This window comes from Dermacentor variabilis, chromosome 5 (assembly GCF_050947875.1).
Source record: "Dermacentor variabilis isolate Ectoservices chromosome 5, ASM5094787v1, whole genome shotgun sequence".
Classification (NCBI taxonomy): domain Eukaryota; kingdom Metazoa; phylum Arthropoda; class Arachnida; order Ixodida; family Ixodidae; genus Dermacentor; species Dermacentor variabilis.
In genome coordinates, this window is record NC_134572.1 from 131,646,330 (window position 1) to 131,661,212 (window position 14,883).

General features: G+C 42.6%; 1 protein-coding gene across 1 annotated transcript; it reads right to left on the reverse strand.

Annotated features, from left to right (window-relative positions):
* Nucleotides 1-3,536: 3,536 nt before the first annotated feature.
* Nucleotides 3,537-14,159, reverse strand: LOC142583162 (3-hydroxyisobutyrate dehydrogenase, mitochondrial). The gene is made up of 6 exons (XM_075693515.1): nucleotides 14,038-14,159; nucleotides 12,080-12,341; nucleotides 10,070-10,191; nucleotides 7,207-7,417; nucleotides 5,483-5,639; nucleotides 3,537-3,837 (listed from the first exon to the last, which is right to left on the reverse strand). Exons 1-6 carry the CDS (start codon nucleotides 14,123-14,125, stop codon nucleotides 3,673-3,675), a joined length of 1,005 nt encoding a protein of 334 aa, XP_075549630.1. The 5' UTR covers nucleotides 14,126-14,159; the 3' UTR covers nucleotides 3,537-3,672.
* Between the last annotated feature and the right edge of the window lie 724 nt (nucleotides 14,160-14,883).

Consider the following 14,883-nt stretch of genomic DNA (forward strand, 5'->3'; position numbering starts at 1 on the left):
TAACAGTGAAGCTCCAGAACAAGTTAAAGACCGTGCAAAGAGCTATTGAACAAAAAATGTTATGTGTAATGTTAAGAGAGTGGTGTGAATCTGAGAGCAAAGAGGGTTAGCCAATGTTCTTGTTGACACTAACACAAAAAAATTACCGACGATTACGTTACTTCCTAATGCGAAATTTGAGCGCAGCAAATAAGCTGTTTCACCTTTTGGATAGATTGAGGCAAAGAAATCGAGCAACACATGTATGCGCTATCACAGAATTTTTTTTTTTATTTTTCACACGTATTCCTTTAACAAAGACTCCACTAACAGTTCTTGACAGTCATGAAGGAAGCTTTGTGGTCGGAGAAATAGACTGATATATGTTCGACTTGGTACACCAATGCTTGATTCTCAAAGACGAGATCTATACAAGTGCCTCGCGAGGTTGTCACAGCCGTGGGGGAAGCAGAGGCTAAGCGCCGCCGCCGAGAAGACCCTGCCGTTCGCGCCGCCGAAGCGGAGGCTCATTGCCGCCGTCGAGAGCAACCAGCAGTAAGCGAGGCTGAAGCAGAAGCTCATCGCCGCCGCCGAGAAGACCCTGCAGTTCGCGCCGCCGAAGCGGAGGCTCATCGCCGCCGTCGAGAGCAACCAGCAGTAAGCGGAAGCGGAGGGGGGCGGCGTGTACACCCAGCGGCAAACGATGGGGGCAGAAGCGCGCGCAGCAAGCGGACAACACGATAAAGGGAGGAGGGAAGAGATAGCAGCGACTGACTGATGCCTTTGACTGATACTCTTTCTGCATGGCGGCGACGGTGTTCTATGCAGTCACGTTATCTTGACTCTCTAGCGGCGTCAGCGGCATCCAGCGGTATCAGTCGGTCGCTGCTAGCGCTGGGGGGATGAAAGGGGGGCGGAGCTGGTTACGAGGCCGACGCCGACGACGACGCCGACGACGACGCGAAACCCAGGAACGGACGCCAAAGAGCTGCGCTCTAAAAAATGGAGCTGGGCAGGCCATATTTAATGCGTAGGGTAGATGACGAATGGACGGTTAGAGTTACATAATGGGTGCCAAGGGAAGGAAAGCAGTCGAGGACGGCAGGAAATTAGGTGGGGTGTTGAAAGTGGGAAGTTTGCAGGCGTAAGTTGAAATCGGCTGAGATTGCAGGGAGAGGCCTTCGTCCTGCAGTGGACATAAATAGGCTAATATATATACCGGGTGTCCCAGCTAACTTTAATCATCATCATCAGCCTGGTTACGCCTACTGCAGGGCAAAGGCCTCTCCCATACTTCTCCAACTACCCTGGTCATGTATTAATTGTGGCCATGTTGTCCCAGCGAACTTCTTAATTTCATCTGCCCGCCTAACTTTCTGCCGCCCCCAGCTACACTTCCCTTCCCTTGGAATCCAGTCCGTAACCCTTAATGACCATCGGTTATCTTCCCTCCTCATTACATGTCCGGCCCATGCCCATTTCTTTTTCTTGATTTTAACTAAGATGTCATTAAGTCGCGTTTGTTCCCTCACCCAATCTGCTCTTATCCCTAAACGTTACACCCATCATTCTTCTTTCCATAGCTAACTTTAGTCAGAGTTTAAAGATATGCAAATGCCACGTAGCTGGACCGAACAAAGGTAAATGCTGTTTACCATCACTTGAAGATATTCAGACTATTTTTTCATTCCGCCTAATTCGATAATTAGTGTTAATCAGCTTCTCAAATATTATAATTAGATGAAAAGTTTCAATAAGGAAATTGTAGAGCGACATGAGAAACTCCTGATACGGCTTTCTATTTCTCGATACATGCTACATAAGTGTTTTTCCGAGCATGAAAGACACCCGCGAATACACACAAAGTGCCTCGAGCAGCCAGTCATGCAGCAATTTCAACCAACCAGGTCATAACTTTGATGAACTTAAACTCAACATCCTGCAGTCAAATTTCTGTTCTGCTCACAACAGAAAATCATACCTCATCCATAAGTTCAAGACCAAATAGGCATAAACGTTTCAAAGGGAGCTTTAGAATCTATTCACGGTGCTAAATTTCAAGCTATAGGCAACAGCACTCGATTATTTTTTATTGGGTTGATTAGTGTTTTTTTTTTATTTCTTTATTCTCCTGCTCATTATTTTTTATTTATATATTTATTCCATTTTAATCATTTCTTTTCCATGACCACTATTTTCTGCTGCTTCTTTCATTCTCGCTTTCAGAGAGATAATAGCTCACTGACGTCCAACGGAGCAGCTAATCCCCCCTATCGTCCAGGCTCGTTAAACGAAAAACACGGCCCGCTGAGACACGGCCGTGTCACTAGCCTTGTGCACAGCACTCCTTTTTTCTTAATTCTACACCCTCGCCGCTAACACACATTCGCTTGTTGCCGCACCCACCCGCCTTACCCCCTCTTCCCTTTAGAAGAACCCTACATATATATACTGTGTCGAGGAAAGCACACTTCGCCTTGAAAAAGACAAGCCCACTTGTTGAAATGTTGGCTTATGCTTTTACCTTGTTCTCGTTTTGCCCATAGTAACAATAATGTTTCACAACTTTCAATATAGTTTTTCTCTTTGTTTTCTTTTAGGGTCTTTTCACTGCTTGTGCTCTAAAATTCTTGCTCTCAGCCATCTTTTACGTGCACGAGGATGTGTATAATGTCGATATCTAGGCCTTGCTGTAATTTACAGGAATTTTAGTCATGTAAATTTTAGAGAGACGCTTGTCAATGTTTAAATTATGATAGTTGAGATTAAAAATTTATGCCTTAATTGATAAAGCTATAAGAAATTAAATCTGTGCACTAATTTTCAGTAGGTTATCTATGAAGAGCAGTATAGCCTGTTTTATAAGACACTCCTAGGCCTGGTGTGAAGCACCTTACCTCACCGGATATGACATTGAGAAACAAAGCGTACTTGAAAATTGGACCTTAAAGTGTATATTTTCTATAAATTTCGTCAGTACCTTTACTAAGGGGTTAAAAATGGATCTCGGGGCCACATGTTTCCCTAACTTACCAAAAGCAAGTGACTATTATGGATGCTCGATTTTTTTTTTTTTTGAACCTGCCTGTAAATCAAAGTGTGTACTACACAAACGTTTTTTGCATTCTGCCTCCATCAGAATGCAGCCACCATGGTTGCGAATCAAACCCACAACCTCAAGCAGAGCAGAACAGCATGGTCGCGTATTGGTGTTGGTATATGTCGTGTGCCCGTGGAGCCCCAGTGATAGACATGTAGATAGATTATAGCAGAAGGAGACGCCTTGCAAGGCTCCTCTTGTGTATGTTTTAGTTGACAGATGTACCTGAGGAAAGTAAATCACATAACTGCGATTCTTTTGACAATGTGTATTGGCACTTTTCACTTCACGTTCTTTCAAACTTGCACTGAGTGCACTAGAGAGCCTGGCCTTGGTTTTTAGCTATTGCTGGCCAAAATCTTAAAACAGTGAGCAGGACTTCGCTGTTTTTGTTCGCACCAAATTCCCTCTACTACCACACGCATTTTTCAACAAAGTTAACATGGTAAGGCTGACATAGGTAACAAAACATTTTATTTTAATGCCGTGCAGCCACTGCGGTGCTCATGCCATTTGTAGCAGGCAATTGCTGCACTGGAATGCTCATCGTTTTCAAGACAGCCATGCTCTGGCTCTTCAGTCTGTGCACACAATTACTTTGACTTAGTCACTTTTCCTTGTAGAAGCTTGTATACTATTGAAAAGTCTTTATGTCCAAGGCCGTGGTTGAGTAGTAGTCTGTAGATTTGATGGGCCAGTGATCCCAAAGGAGTTGTGGAACCAGTCTGCGTTGCAGCATTCTGAGCCAAACCAAGGTCCTGAAGAGGGAAAAAAAAAAAGATTTTCATAAAATTATTGCAGGCAAAACCCACTTCACTGCAAATCATGACTGTGTATTCATTTGAAGCGACACTAAAGAGAAAAACTGAATCAGTTTAGGCCGATAAAGCCTTTCAAGATTTCATTTCCATTTTGTGGTAGCAGGCTTACTGTCAGAAAACAAAATGAAGGTGAAAGTTTGATCTTTAAAATTGTGTACTGAAACCTCAGTGCCAGCACACCTGTACCCAATGCCTTTCTTTGTCGGTTTGTCCAGTTAGCCTCTCACTACCTTCTCGCTTTGTTTATCGCTTCTTTTAATCAATGCTCATTACCTTCAGACTGGTTAACTGCTAAGACAGTACCAATCCATAAATGCGGTGATAAATTAATTGCCACAAATTATACAATCATTTCATTAGTAAGCATGTATAGGGTGTAAGGTATTTTAACACACAATAACAGCCACACACACATAACTTCCCCGAAACAAACAACTTTTTTGTTACTTAGCAACATGGCTTCCACAGAAATGTCTACTGTGACAATTAGCAACTGTGATTGACAATTTCGAATCAGCAATTGATAAGCAGCTACAAATATCTGCAATTCTTTTTATCTGTTCAAAGTGTTTAACCGTGTTCCATGCAACATATTAATAGACAGCCTAGAAAATGCTGGGCTTCCTGACAAACTCACTAATTGGCTACAGGCTTACCTACACAACCATAAATAGTATGATGAAATAGAAAGGGTAAGGTCTAGCAAATTATGACAGCTTTACCTGATGTTTGACAAGACTCAGAGTTGGTGTTGTTAATGTTCCTGATTTACATGAGTGACATTGCAAAGGACACGAAATCCTCAGCTCTTTGCATATACTGCTAGGGACTGATGCATTCAGGTGGCCTCTCCTGTTAAGCACACCTGGGTCTAACAATCAATAATAAACTAAACTGTAGCTTGCACCATAATAATGCATGCACAAAAGCATATAAGAAAATTTGATTCTTGCAAAGAAAACAGAACTGTTCTTCTTCACATGTTAAGCTTGACAAGTATTGCAGCGTAGTTCACGGCAAACATATTTTTTTATCTGCTCTACAACGGTAAAATTGATCTGTCACATAAAAGGATGTGCTTCTTCTATCAAAAAGGATGTCATGCATAAAGCACACTGAGGTGTACCCGTATCTTGTTGAGACAAAGCTAGTTCCGAAATTTTTTTTTCCTAATACATCTAAGCAATAAAATTGGCTACCTGATGTTGTTTTGAATGTCCTAATGTATCTGCAATTGAAGATGCTTTGTTGTTGCACTTTACGAAATCTGCTTGGACAGCACAGCTTTCTGCCATGTTGGTAAATAAATAAAATAAGTAATTACATTTACTTCAAGCCAGGACATCATTTATCTGTGTTCGCCGTAATCTGTCTTGTTTTATGAACAAACATGGTTTCAGGTGTATTGTGTTGGAAGCGTGATGTGACTAACATTAATAAAAACTGCAATGTACAAGGAGGGCATCCTTAGCTTCAATCTTTTCCAAACATTAGAATAACTTAAAACGTTTGATAAGGTGAATAATTAAACAAGCTTTCAGAACAACATGAGCACGTGTTGAGCATTTATTAAGTCACTTGCCTTTGCCATCAGCGCAGCCCCAAATCCACCTTCATAATCGTTGCTAGAAGGAACGTTGGGCATTAATCCTGGAACAGGGCTATAGACTTCGCTGGGCCACGTTTTCCCAGAGCTCACATTAAGAATCTGATTGAGCACCTTGGGGTCCAGCCCGAGCCTGGAATGAGAATGTTGTATCCATTTGGTTAAAAACAGAGTGAGGAAGGAAGCATGTCCATGGCATGTCTTGTTAACACTCGTTTATCTATTGTTCCCTCCGCCCCATCCCTTGCAGCTCTCACCAGGTCCTTTGTGACCCTTTGCGCTATCTTTTGGCCTTCTTGCCAACTAGTCTGAACCCTGCACTTGAAATTCTCGTCGGTGACACACAGTCATTGCAACACGAACGCTTCCAACATGTTAATCTTCTGTCCTTGGCTGTATTTAGCAGATGAGCAGTTTGTGAAATTGTGCAGTAGGGGCATTTGCAAGCAATGTCTATGTTAATGCTGCAGTGCAGGTCATACGTGCAAGATTAATGCCTTAACTGCCAATGACGAGATAACTTGCCATCGCAATGAGCGTCCTCTGGTGCCGACGATGAGTTAACTCATAAAGTGTTGCACATGTGAATGTGTTCAGTTTCTTGTAATTTTGACAAGAATATAATACACGATTACTTTCACCAGTTTCTTTTTGCATTCCTGAACTTTTTTCTGGATTTGTCACAGCAGTTAAGGGGTTAAGAAAAAGCCCAAGATGAAGGTTTAACTTGACCCTGACGCTGATTCCTTTATTCAAGTACATGTGAAACACAGAAATGCTCTTGATGAACATCTTCTGAACCAATTTCAATGAAATTTGTTCAATTCTAAAGAAAAGGTCAGATTTTAGCAACTAATAATAATGATGCCAGAATTTCAGTTTCAATGCTGAAATAGTTTATAAATGTTTTAAAATATTGCACTATCTTAGTTTTTACACTGGGGGTTCAATAATGTGAATGAACAGTGCAAAAAACATGGACAAGTGCTGTTTGTTCGCATTATGGAATCGCACCAACTAGCCCAGCTATGAGCCACGATGTGAAAGCCCCATAACCTTTCAAAGAGAATAGCTATCGTAATTTTACAAACTGTACCTGCTGGAGCACATTGAAGCACACAGTTATGACGTGTGAGGCTTCACTGGTTTAGGTAGGGGTTAAAAAAAAAACGTGATGCGAATGATGCACTTTCTTAAAGCTTCGCTATCGCAAGTGACTGAATGGGGAGAAGAGATAGCAAACAGGTCGCTATGCAAAGTTAGGAGGTGCAGTGCCGCCACAGCCAAGCACACTGCAGCAGACGACAAACCGTTGACATCCTCGCAGAAGTCATGTGCTGCAGTGTCATTTTGCGGGTAGAGCTTGTAGTGAATTAGATTCAAATTAAATTCTAGGATTTCATGTGCCAAAACCACGATCTGATTATGAGGCAAGCCTATACTGGGGGGCTCCAGATTAATTTCGACCACGTAGGGTTCTTTAGTGTGCACCCAATGCATGGTACACAGGCGTTCTTGCATATCACCCCCATTGAAGAACTGCCACGGCAGCCGGGATTCAATCCTGCTAAGACATGCATAGCAGTTGAATGCAAAAGCCACTAAGCAACCATGGCAGGTCTGAATTAAGTTGCCGTTAAGCATTCCTACTACAAAAGTGAAACAAACTCCTCATAAGAACAAGAGGAGGGCACCCTCACTTCTTTCCAAGGATCATCGTTTCAGCTGTTCCGATCATTGATATGGCCAGCATCATGTTGTTGCAGATTTTTGCAGCCTCACCACAACCAATTCCACCACAGTAGATGACATTCTTGCCCATGCAGAGCAGGATCTCTTGTACGGCACTCACTTCGGACTCGTTTCCTCCAACCATAAATGTTAGTGTTCCTGCCTTCGCTGCAGGTACCCCTATAACAGAATGAAAATAATTAAGCATATCCCATGCACTGTGGCAATCAATGTTATGCAAAGAATCTTGCAGGTACCTGGCTATCCAGTGTCCTACAGGGTTCTTTGATGGACTAACACGACTGTGTAAACAAGCAATTGTGCTCACGACATAAGTCTGCACGTAATAAAAAAGCACAGCGACAGTGACAACAATAGTATGACGGCAATGACATGATGACAGTTTTTGTTTTTACTTTGCCAAAGAAACATTACAGCCCGTTATGTTGTGACCTAGGCCAATTCCGAAGGTGGTACAATGGTGCGCAGCTTCTTCACAGTGTTATCTGCTACAAGGAAAGGACCGGGAAATGTGGGCTGATCACAAATGCGTGCAGTATAACATAGCGTCTTAATACATTAGCTGCCATGAGGCAAGATTGGGAGAAACTGGCATGCTCCCGCTTGTTACGCATAAGGAAGATAGTGGTAAGTCTGTGACCAAAAAAGAAACTGGTGCGTGCGCATGTGCCCTCGCTTGTGATATGCGGCGTGATGCAGGCGCCAGTTGTCTTGGAGCTCAGTGGGCGTTGGCATGAAAGAAATGGTGTGATTGTGGTATAACAGTTAAAACACCTAAATTGTCATTTTATCGAGGCAAGACAAAAACCTATCTAGTTACTGCAAAGTACCGGGGATGGGCCAAAGAATGTTTTTCATCAATAATCTCAACATATCGTTCAACACCTTCTTAGGCTTGCTGGTGCATGTTTGGTAAAGGTGTTCACTGTTCATAACACAGAGAAACAGCAGACAGACGAGCATAGCATCTATGTTGTGTTGTGGTGCACTTGTTCTTTTACCATCCCACGCAACACTACCCAGCTAAGCAGAGCTAAGTGTTAATTCCAATCAGCATGCCTTCCTTCTCCAGGCACCACCCTCTTTTCCCTTCTCATTACCCACACTCTTAATTTCCGCAATCCAACCACCACCACAGCATCAAAACCCATCTAACTCCACAATGAAAGCTTCACTGCAAAATATGTGAAATGACAATGAAGTAATTCCACACAATGATGACATTAAGCACAGACCGTGCGTACACATGCCGACACATACAAGCTTGCACTTGTGTGCCCGCGCCTGTGCAGACAGTGTGGCACAAGCTGCACATGCTAGAATGTGGCACAAGTAAGCCAAGTAGGCGTGCAACTGGGGGTGCACGTTTTGAGAGGGCAAACCAGCATTCCTTGTGAGGCACTGCAGGTGCAAGGTGCATAAACATGAGATTGCACATGTCTGCAAGCATACACGTGGTCTGGCCTTTAGTACTGAGGTTTGAGTGCAAAAGGAAGTGTGAGGAGGCAATTGATCTACAAGGGAACCCTTTCACAAATGATAAGTTAGCATTCAAGTTATTACTTCGCTGCAATTAACAAAAAGGCCAGAGTGATTTGTTTTATTTATTTCTTCACCTGGGCTGCCGTGCAGCATATCGGAATGAAATAACATGTAAGCACAGAAGACCATTTCATGTAGATCCTGCAACAGTGACTGATGAAACATGTTGTCTACAGTGTAGCAACTTTAACGATTTTGTTGGTAGACTTAGCAACTTTGTTGTCTGCTTAGCGACAGACATTTCTATTTAGTGACCAGCAACTCTTTTTTAGGGGTATGACAACATTTGGTGGCATTTTAGCAACTTCGAAGTTAGGAAAGTTGCTTCGAACATACTTCACCGTTGTACCAACACTGGCTCAGAGTCCTAAAAACCAAGCCCAATTTAAAACAATAAAGGCTCCTTGACACATTTTTGTTTGTTGCGTTGTGCCAGCTCTTATGCATAGAAGCACCGGAACCATTTAGTTTCCAGTCATGGGTACTAACTAGCTTTCCATTTGTTACATTTCTTCCTCTGGTTGTTAGGTACAAAAGCTATTACAGCATATCACTGGCACAACATTGTTTGTTGATGGAAATGGTCACTTCACAGAAACTACCGTTCAGTGCAAGAGAATTGTCCTCGTCGTGTTCAGATTGTTACCGATCTTAACACAGCTCACAAAGTTGAAAGTCAAGCGGAGGTGGATGAAGTCACAAGGGGTAGCCACACACACACATTTGCAGAGGCAGTCTCATGAGCTTCCAATACCTTGTGCGTTTACTTCAATATACAGGGCAGCACAGAAACTTAACAAAGGCTGCAAGTGTTCTGAAAGAGGCTGTTATTACCAAATATTCAACCCAAGCACTATGTGGAACTTACAAGCTCCATTTACTGTGATTCATGGCTATGACCACTCCAAAAAAGTATGTAACATTCAACATAACTACCACATAAATACCAATGAGCTTTACTGAGTGGGCTTTAGTTTACTGGCTTCTCATTCAACTTAATATTGTTTTTTTTGTGTGAGAGTAGTTGTTTGTCTCATCAGTAAAGCTGCTGCAATTGTTTTCATGGATCATACACTGTGTTTTCAAGGCCTCCTATAATACCTATCAATGCATTATACTGCCAGTCGTTGTGGTGTGAACCTCTCCTCTTTTCCTTTGTGTTTTTGACTGGTTTTTTTGTTCAAGCATTCTACTGTATTTTGCATTAGTGCTTTTCTTTTATTTTGACCAGAAACAAATTTCAACTGCCAAGATTATTAGTATGCTCACCTCCAGACACTGGAGCATCGATAAACAAAGCTCCTTTTGCTTCAGCCAGTTTCGCCATCTCTTGGGAGACAGATGGATCAATGGTGCTGCTATCTATTAGAAGAGAACCAGTCTTCACTGTCCTGAAAACAACACACAAAAGATAAAGGATGAACTGATAAGAAGCCCCAACATATGGGACAAGTGCTGGCGTAAGCCTGCGTCAATAAAACCAGTCAGTGGTGACTAGTAAACACACAGCACACTATTGCAGGAATATTTACTACTGCTGGCAAATTAAACACAAACTAGTTAGGATGAGCTAAAATGCTTTCTTTTACTTGTTTTGACACTCTATATTGTAGGCATGATCTGGTCTTTATGCCTGGTTTACTGCCAGCACCATTCTTGGCAATCAATGTATAATGCAAAATATTGCTAGAAGCAGGACACTGGCCATAGTCAAAACAAAATGACATTTTGAGATCTCTTGAAAAGTCAATTTGCTTTGAAAATGGTCAGTGACTTACTTCCTTCTTAACAATGATTTTACCTGATCAGATGACAGTCTGTCGAACTCTCGAATACACAGTTCGAAATAGCACTCTTCAGTTCATACTCGTAAGAGGCATTATACTTTATACGTTTTCACTTGGGTTTCATTCGTCCACAATAATATAGTGAGCCTCCTTTTCTTTATTACGACATAAAAAGGGATCCTGCAACACAGATTAAGCTTGTTTTACTCGCTGTTTACATAAGATATGACTTGAAAACAGTTTAACTCTTAAGACAGAGCTAAGATCAGTGTTTCCAGATTTTATCATGCTTCACAAATCCACATCTCACATTGACCGCCATAGCACACGGATATGATTGGCAGAGGACCAATGTGGAGTGTAAAATTGGCAGTTAAGATCATAACACCGCCACAAGAGCTCTTCATATTTTAGCCACAGCAGAGAGCTTAGAAAGACAACTATTAAGTCAAGCCAGGGTGACTGCTGCTTTGAGGTGTTCAAACCATCAATTTTATCAATAACTGAGCTTTGCAAGCGAGAAAATGATGCAAACGAAGCAGGGAATTGGCACCATCAAAGTGCAAGTGCATTACCAAGTTCCTTGACATAGCAAGTCCTGCTTATAATTGTAAATTGTAGTCAACCACTGATAAAAAAGAAATTATTACATTGCATTTCAATATGAGAGCAAATCATACTTAGTCCGGACAATTTCATTTGGTTTTCTCACAGAACTCAGCTTTGCTGACTCTTCACACTAGTCTGTTTTAGCTACATATGAGAGAGTGGCACCCTTTCTGTATGGCCTTGCGACTTAAAGCAAGCAGCAGCGCCAAACGGTGTGGTGCCCAAGAGAGCCAGCGCAGTGCAGGATTTTACGTAAGCAATATAGCTCTGCAAAGCAGGCAGGCAATGTGAAGTTCCGAATAGTTAGTCTCAATTCTCGCTGCGATTCAGCTATTTTTTGGCATCATACAAACATTGCAAGGGCTTTTAGGAGGATAAGAATAGCTATGTGGACGAAGTGGTTGTTAATCTATCGAAAATTCTTGCCACGCAATGAATTTTTACGAACTTTTACTGCTCGTTTCGACCCAACAATGTGAGTAATGTCTCCGATACAGTGTTTGATAACTTTTCACCTTTTGTATATATTCGTGTGTTCTTGACCAATGAATCCAGCTGATAGTCGTCGCTCGTGTTCATCTTTCTTTTGCTAACCCTTAGTTCTTTTTCTTTTCTTTCTGCACTTCAGTGCTACATGCTGCAAAAATCATGCCATGTGCCTTTAGAAGGGGTAAATGAACAGTCGGAACAGTAAGGTGACTGTTTGGGCATGTTGGTAGGACATGAATGCAGCTTCTTGCACACACGACGAGGATAAAAGAAAAGGCTGAGACACATGAGTGCAGACTCCTTACCGAAGCTATTCTTATTAGAAAGTTGTGCAAGCTAGTGCAGCACTGATACAAGGTGGTCTTGAAAAATTCAGACGAAATGGTACACTCACGAAAGAATCCCCTTTTTGCCGGCATACACTTCTCTCACATGAGGGCTCGATGGAAGCATAGTGATGATGCGGTCACACTGTTCACCCAGTTCAGCTGGACTCTGAGCAGTAATGGCACCTTGACTTGCCATTGCTTCCATGGCTTCTGGGTACACGTCATACACGACTAGCCGGTGCCCCTTAGAGAGAAGGTTACTTGCCATGTTCTTCCCCATGTTGCCCAGACCAACAAAACCTAGTGGCACTTGTGATACTGCCCGTTCTGAAATGAGAGTGTATGGTTAGCAGTAGTAAATTAAATTGCAGGGTTTTAATGTCCCAAAACTGCACACTGGGTCATGAGGGATGCCATTGTGTGGATGGCTCTGGATTAATCTTGAGCAACTGGTTTTTTTTAACGCATGCCAAATGCACGGTACATCAACGTCTTTGCATTTCAACCCCATTGTAATGCAACTACTGCGGCTGGGATCCAAGCCGCGACCTCGTGCACAGCAACAGACCGTAGCCACCGAGCTACTGCGGTTGGTGGTTACAAGCACCACTTACAGCTCATCTTAAAAGCACGGCGTCACTGTTGCAGGCGTGCAAGCTTTGTAAATTCATAATTAATATAGAGAGGACTTCAAAGAAAGGCACTACAAAATTTTCCTGCTGGTTTATCTGGGCTCACAGAACCTGCATCCATGACGAGTTGCTCTGTGATAGAACTCACTGCTAGAGGCGTTTTGGCTTGTGCAGATCAAAGCACATAAGAGCACACTTCACAATAAATGCGACACCCTGCCACATTATGGCTGGCTGCTCCTTTTGAGGTTCGCGAAATGTTAATTATGCGCAACAGAAACTCATGAAATTGTCACTGAAGAGCGCTCACGAAACGTTGCTGTTTTCGGCCAGTAAACATTGCAACGGGTTTACCAAACCAAGGCTTGTTGCACAGCTCTCTGCATCTTGGCTAGACATCCTTCATTTCATTGGAGTGGATGTTTTATGTGTGCACCATGTGTGTGAGAAATATGAAGGGGGTGGCACAGCGTCTACGGCGTTCTGCTGCTGAGCACGACGTCGCGGATCTGATCCCCAGCCGCTTCATTCTGTTGTGTACTAATCAATGGACATCTCCCTCACCACAGCGTCTTTAATGGGGATAACCAAGGTGTAGCTTCGACACGTAAACATCCATGAACCAACCCTAACAAAGACTTCACCCGACGCAATTCGCAGCTCCATATGGGAGGAATGCATAATATTTGTGCCTGTTCTGCCACGTTCATTATTTCATTCATTTATAGTGCGCAAGACACATAACCAAATTGGAACATAACCAACGCATGACGGACGAATTAGCGTCCTTAGCGTCCATAAAAACATTGACACGCAAGCGGGCGCACTTAGGCAAGCATGAAAACAAGGAAAACAGTGCAAGTTCCTAAAGATGTTAGACAGCAATTCTAGCTATGATGAGAGCTTAAATTAAGAATAATAAAGCATGAAAACAAGCAAAACAGTGCAAGTTCCTAAAGATGCTAGACAGCAATTCTAGCTATGATGAAAGCTTAAATTAAGAATAATAACCCAGTAGTTAGGGTAATACCAGTTTTACTCGAACACACACCTTGCCGGTCTAACCCCGTTATTTTATGGAAGGCGAAAGTTGTGAAGAGTGACAGATATGTAGAGGCGCAGAGAGATATCGGCACAGCGAAACATGCCAATGAAGCGCCGACCATAAGATAGTCGTACAGAAGCACGAAGCTTATGCGGGTGTCACACGGCGCTCTTTTGATCGCGATCAAGCCCGATCCGGATTGAATTTCTCGGTCATGATTGGCCGCCTTGCTCAATCTGCGGAAGGGAGCCAATCACGGTGGAGAATTTGAATCCGGATCGAGCTCAATCGCGATCGAAAGTGGCCGTGTGACAAAAGTATTATGCAAATATAATAAAATGCTCACTTGACAATGAAGCTGCCAGGTTAAGGTGGCCATGGTTTAAAACTTTTGAGAATGTACGACCACACGCAAACAACATGGAAGGCGCCATCTTCAGCGTCGACGAAAGAAGACGAAATCCAATGGCCAGGTCATAGCCAAGTTCATGAAATACGAAAACGAAACCAACAGGTAAGAAGGTCAGTTTCATCTCTTATGCATACGTTAAACGCATAGCCTTTTGAAACACACCGTAAACATAATAGTGTTTTGAAGTTAACGAGGTAAAATCATGCTGGGCATTTTTTTAAAATGTTTTCAACCTCGGATGTTGAAATGTTTCAAACGCATTAAGAGGCCTCCGGCTCTCTCGCACAATGTGAGCTTATGACACATAATTATGACTAAAACCATTAGAAATAAATGTAGCAGAAGCTGCGAGCTGTCGAAACACCTGCATGTGAGATCAGAGGTGGTGTCTGCGCGGTCTGTGCGATACATACGTAAAGCCGCACGATTTCGACAGTAATTTATTGTAGTAAAACTTTGATTTGGGCGAGTTGGTTCACAGCTATTCAAGAGGCGCGGCGCGACTGAGACGGAGACAAAGAAACAAACCACATCACAAGCGCTGACTAACAACTGGCTTTATTTGCACCAAAACCGGCCTATTTATGCGCAAAAAGCTTTCCACGTAACAAGGGACTGACAACAGATTTTTAAGGAATTATAAATTTAGAAAAAAGGGGGAGGCCCTGCCCAGATGAGCGAAGCGCGACAGCCGATTGCCTCCGCGTCTAAAATAGTACCGCTGAAAGAACCATGTTTAGAAAACGCGTAATCATCAGTATAAATAAATACTTTTGTATT

Bases quoted from the DNA above. Each gene is read 5' to 3' on its own strand.
- LOC142583162 (XM_075693515.1), bottom strand. From the start codon at position 14,125: ATGGCGCCTTCCATGTTGTTTGCGTGTGGTCGTACATTCTCAAAAGTT. The intron at 10,192-12,079 runs GTGAGTGTACCA...TGTTGTTTTCAG, and splicing joins GGCAAAAAGGGGATTCTTTC to GACAGTGAAGACTGGTTCTC. The intron at 7,418-10,069 runs GTGAGCATACTA...ATTCTGTTATAG, and splicing joins CGATGCTCCAGTGTCTGGAG to GGGTACCTGCAGCGAAGGCA.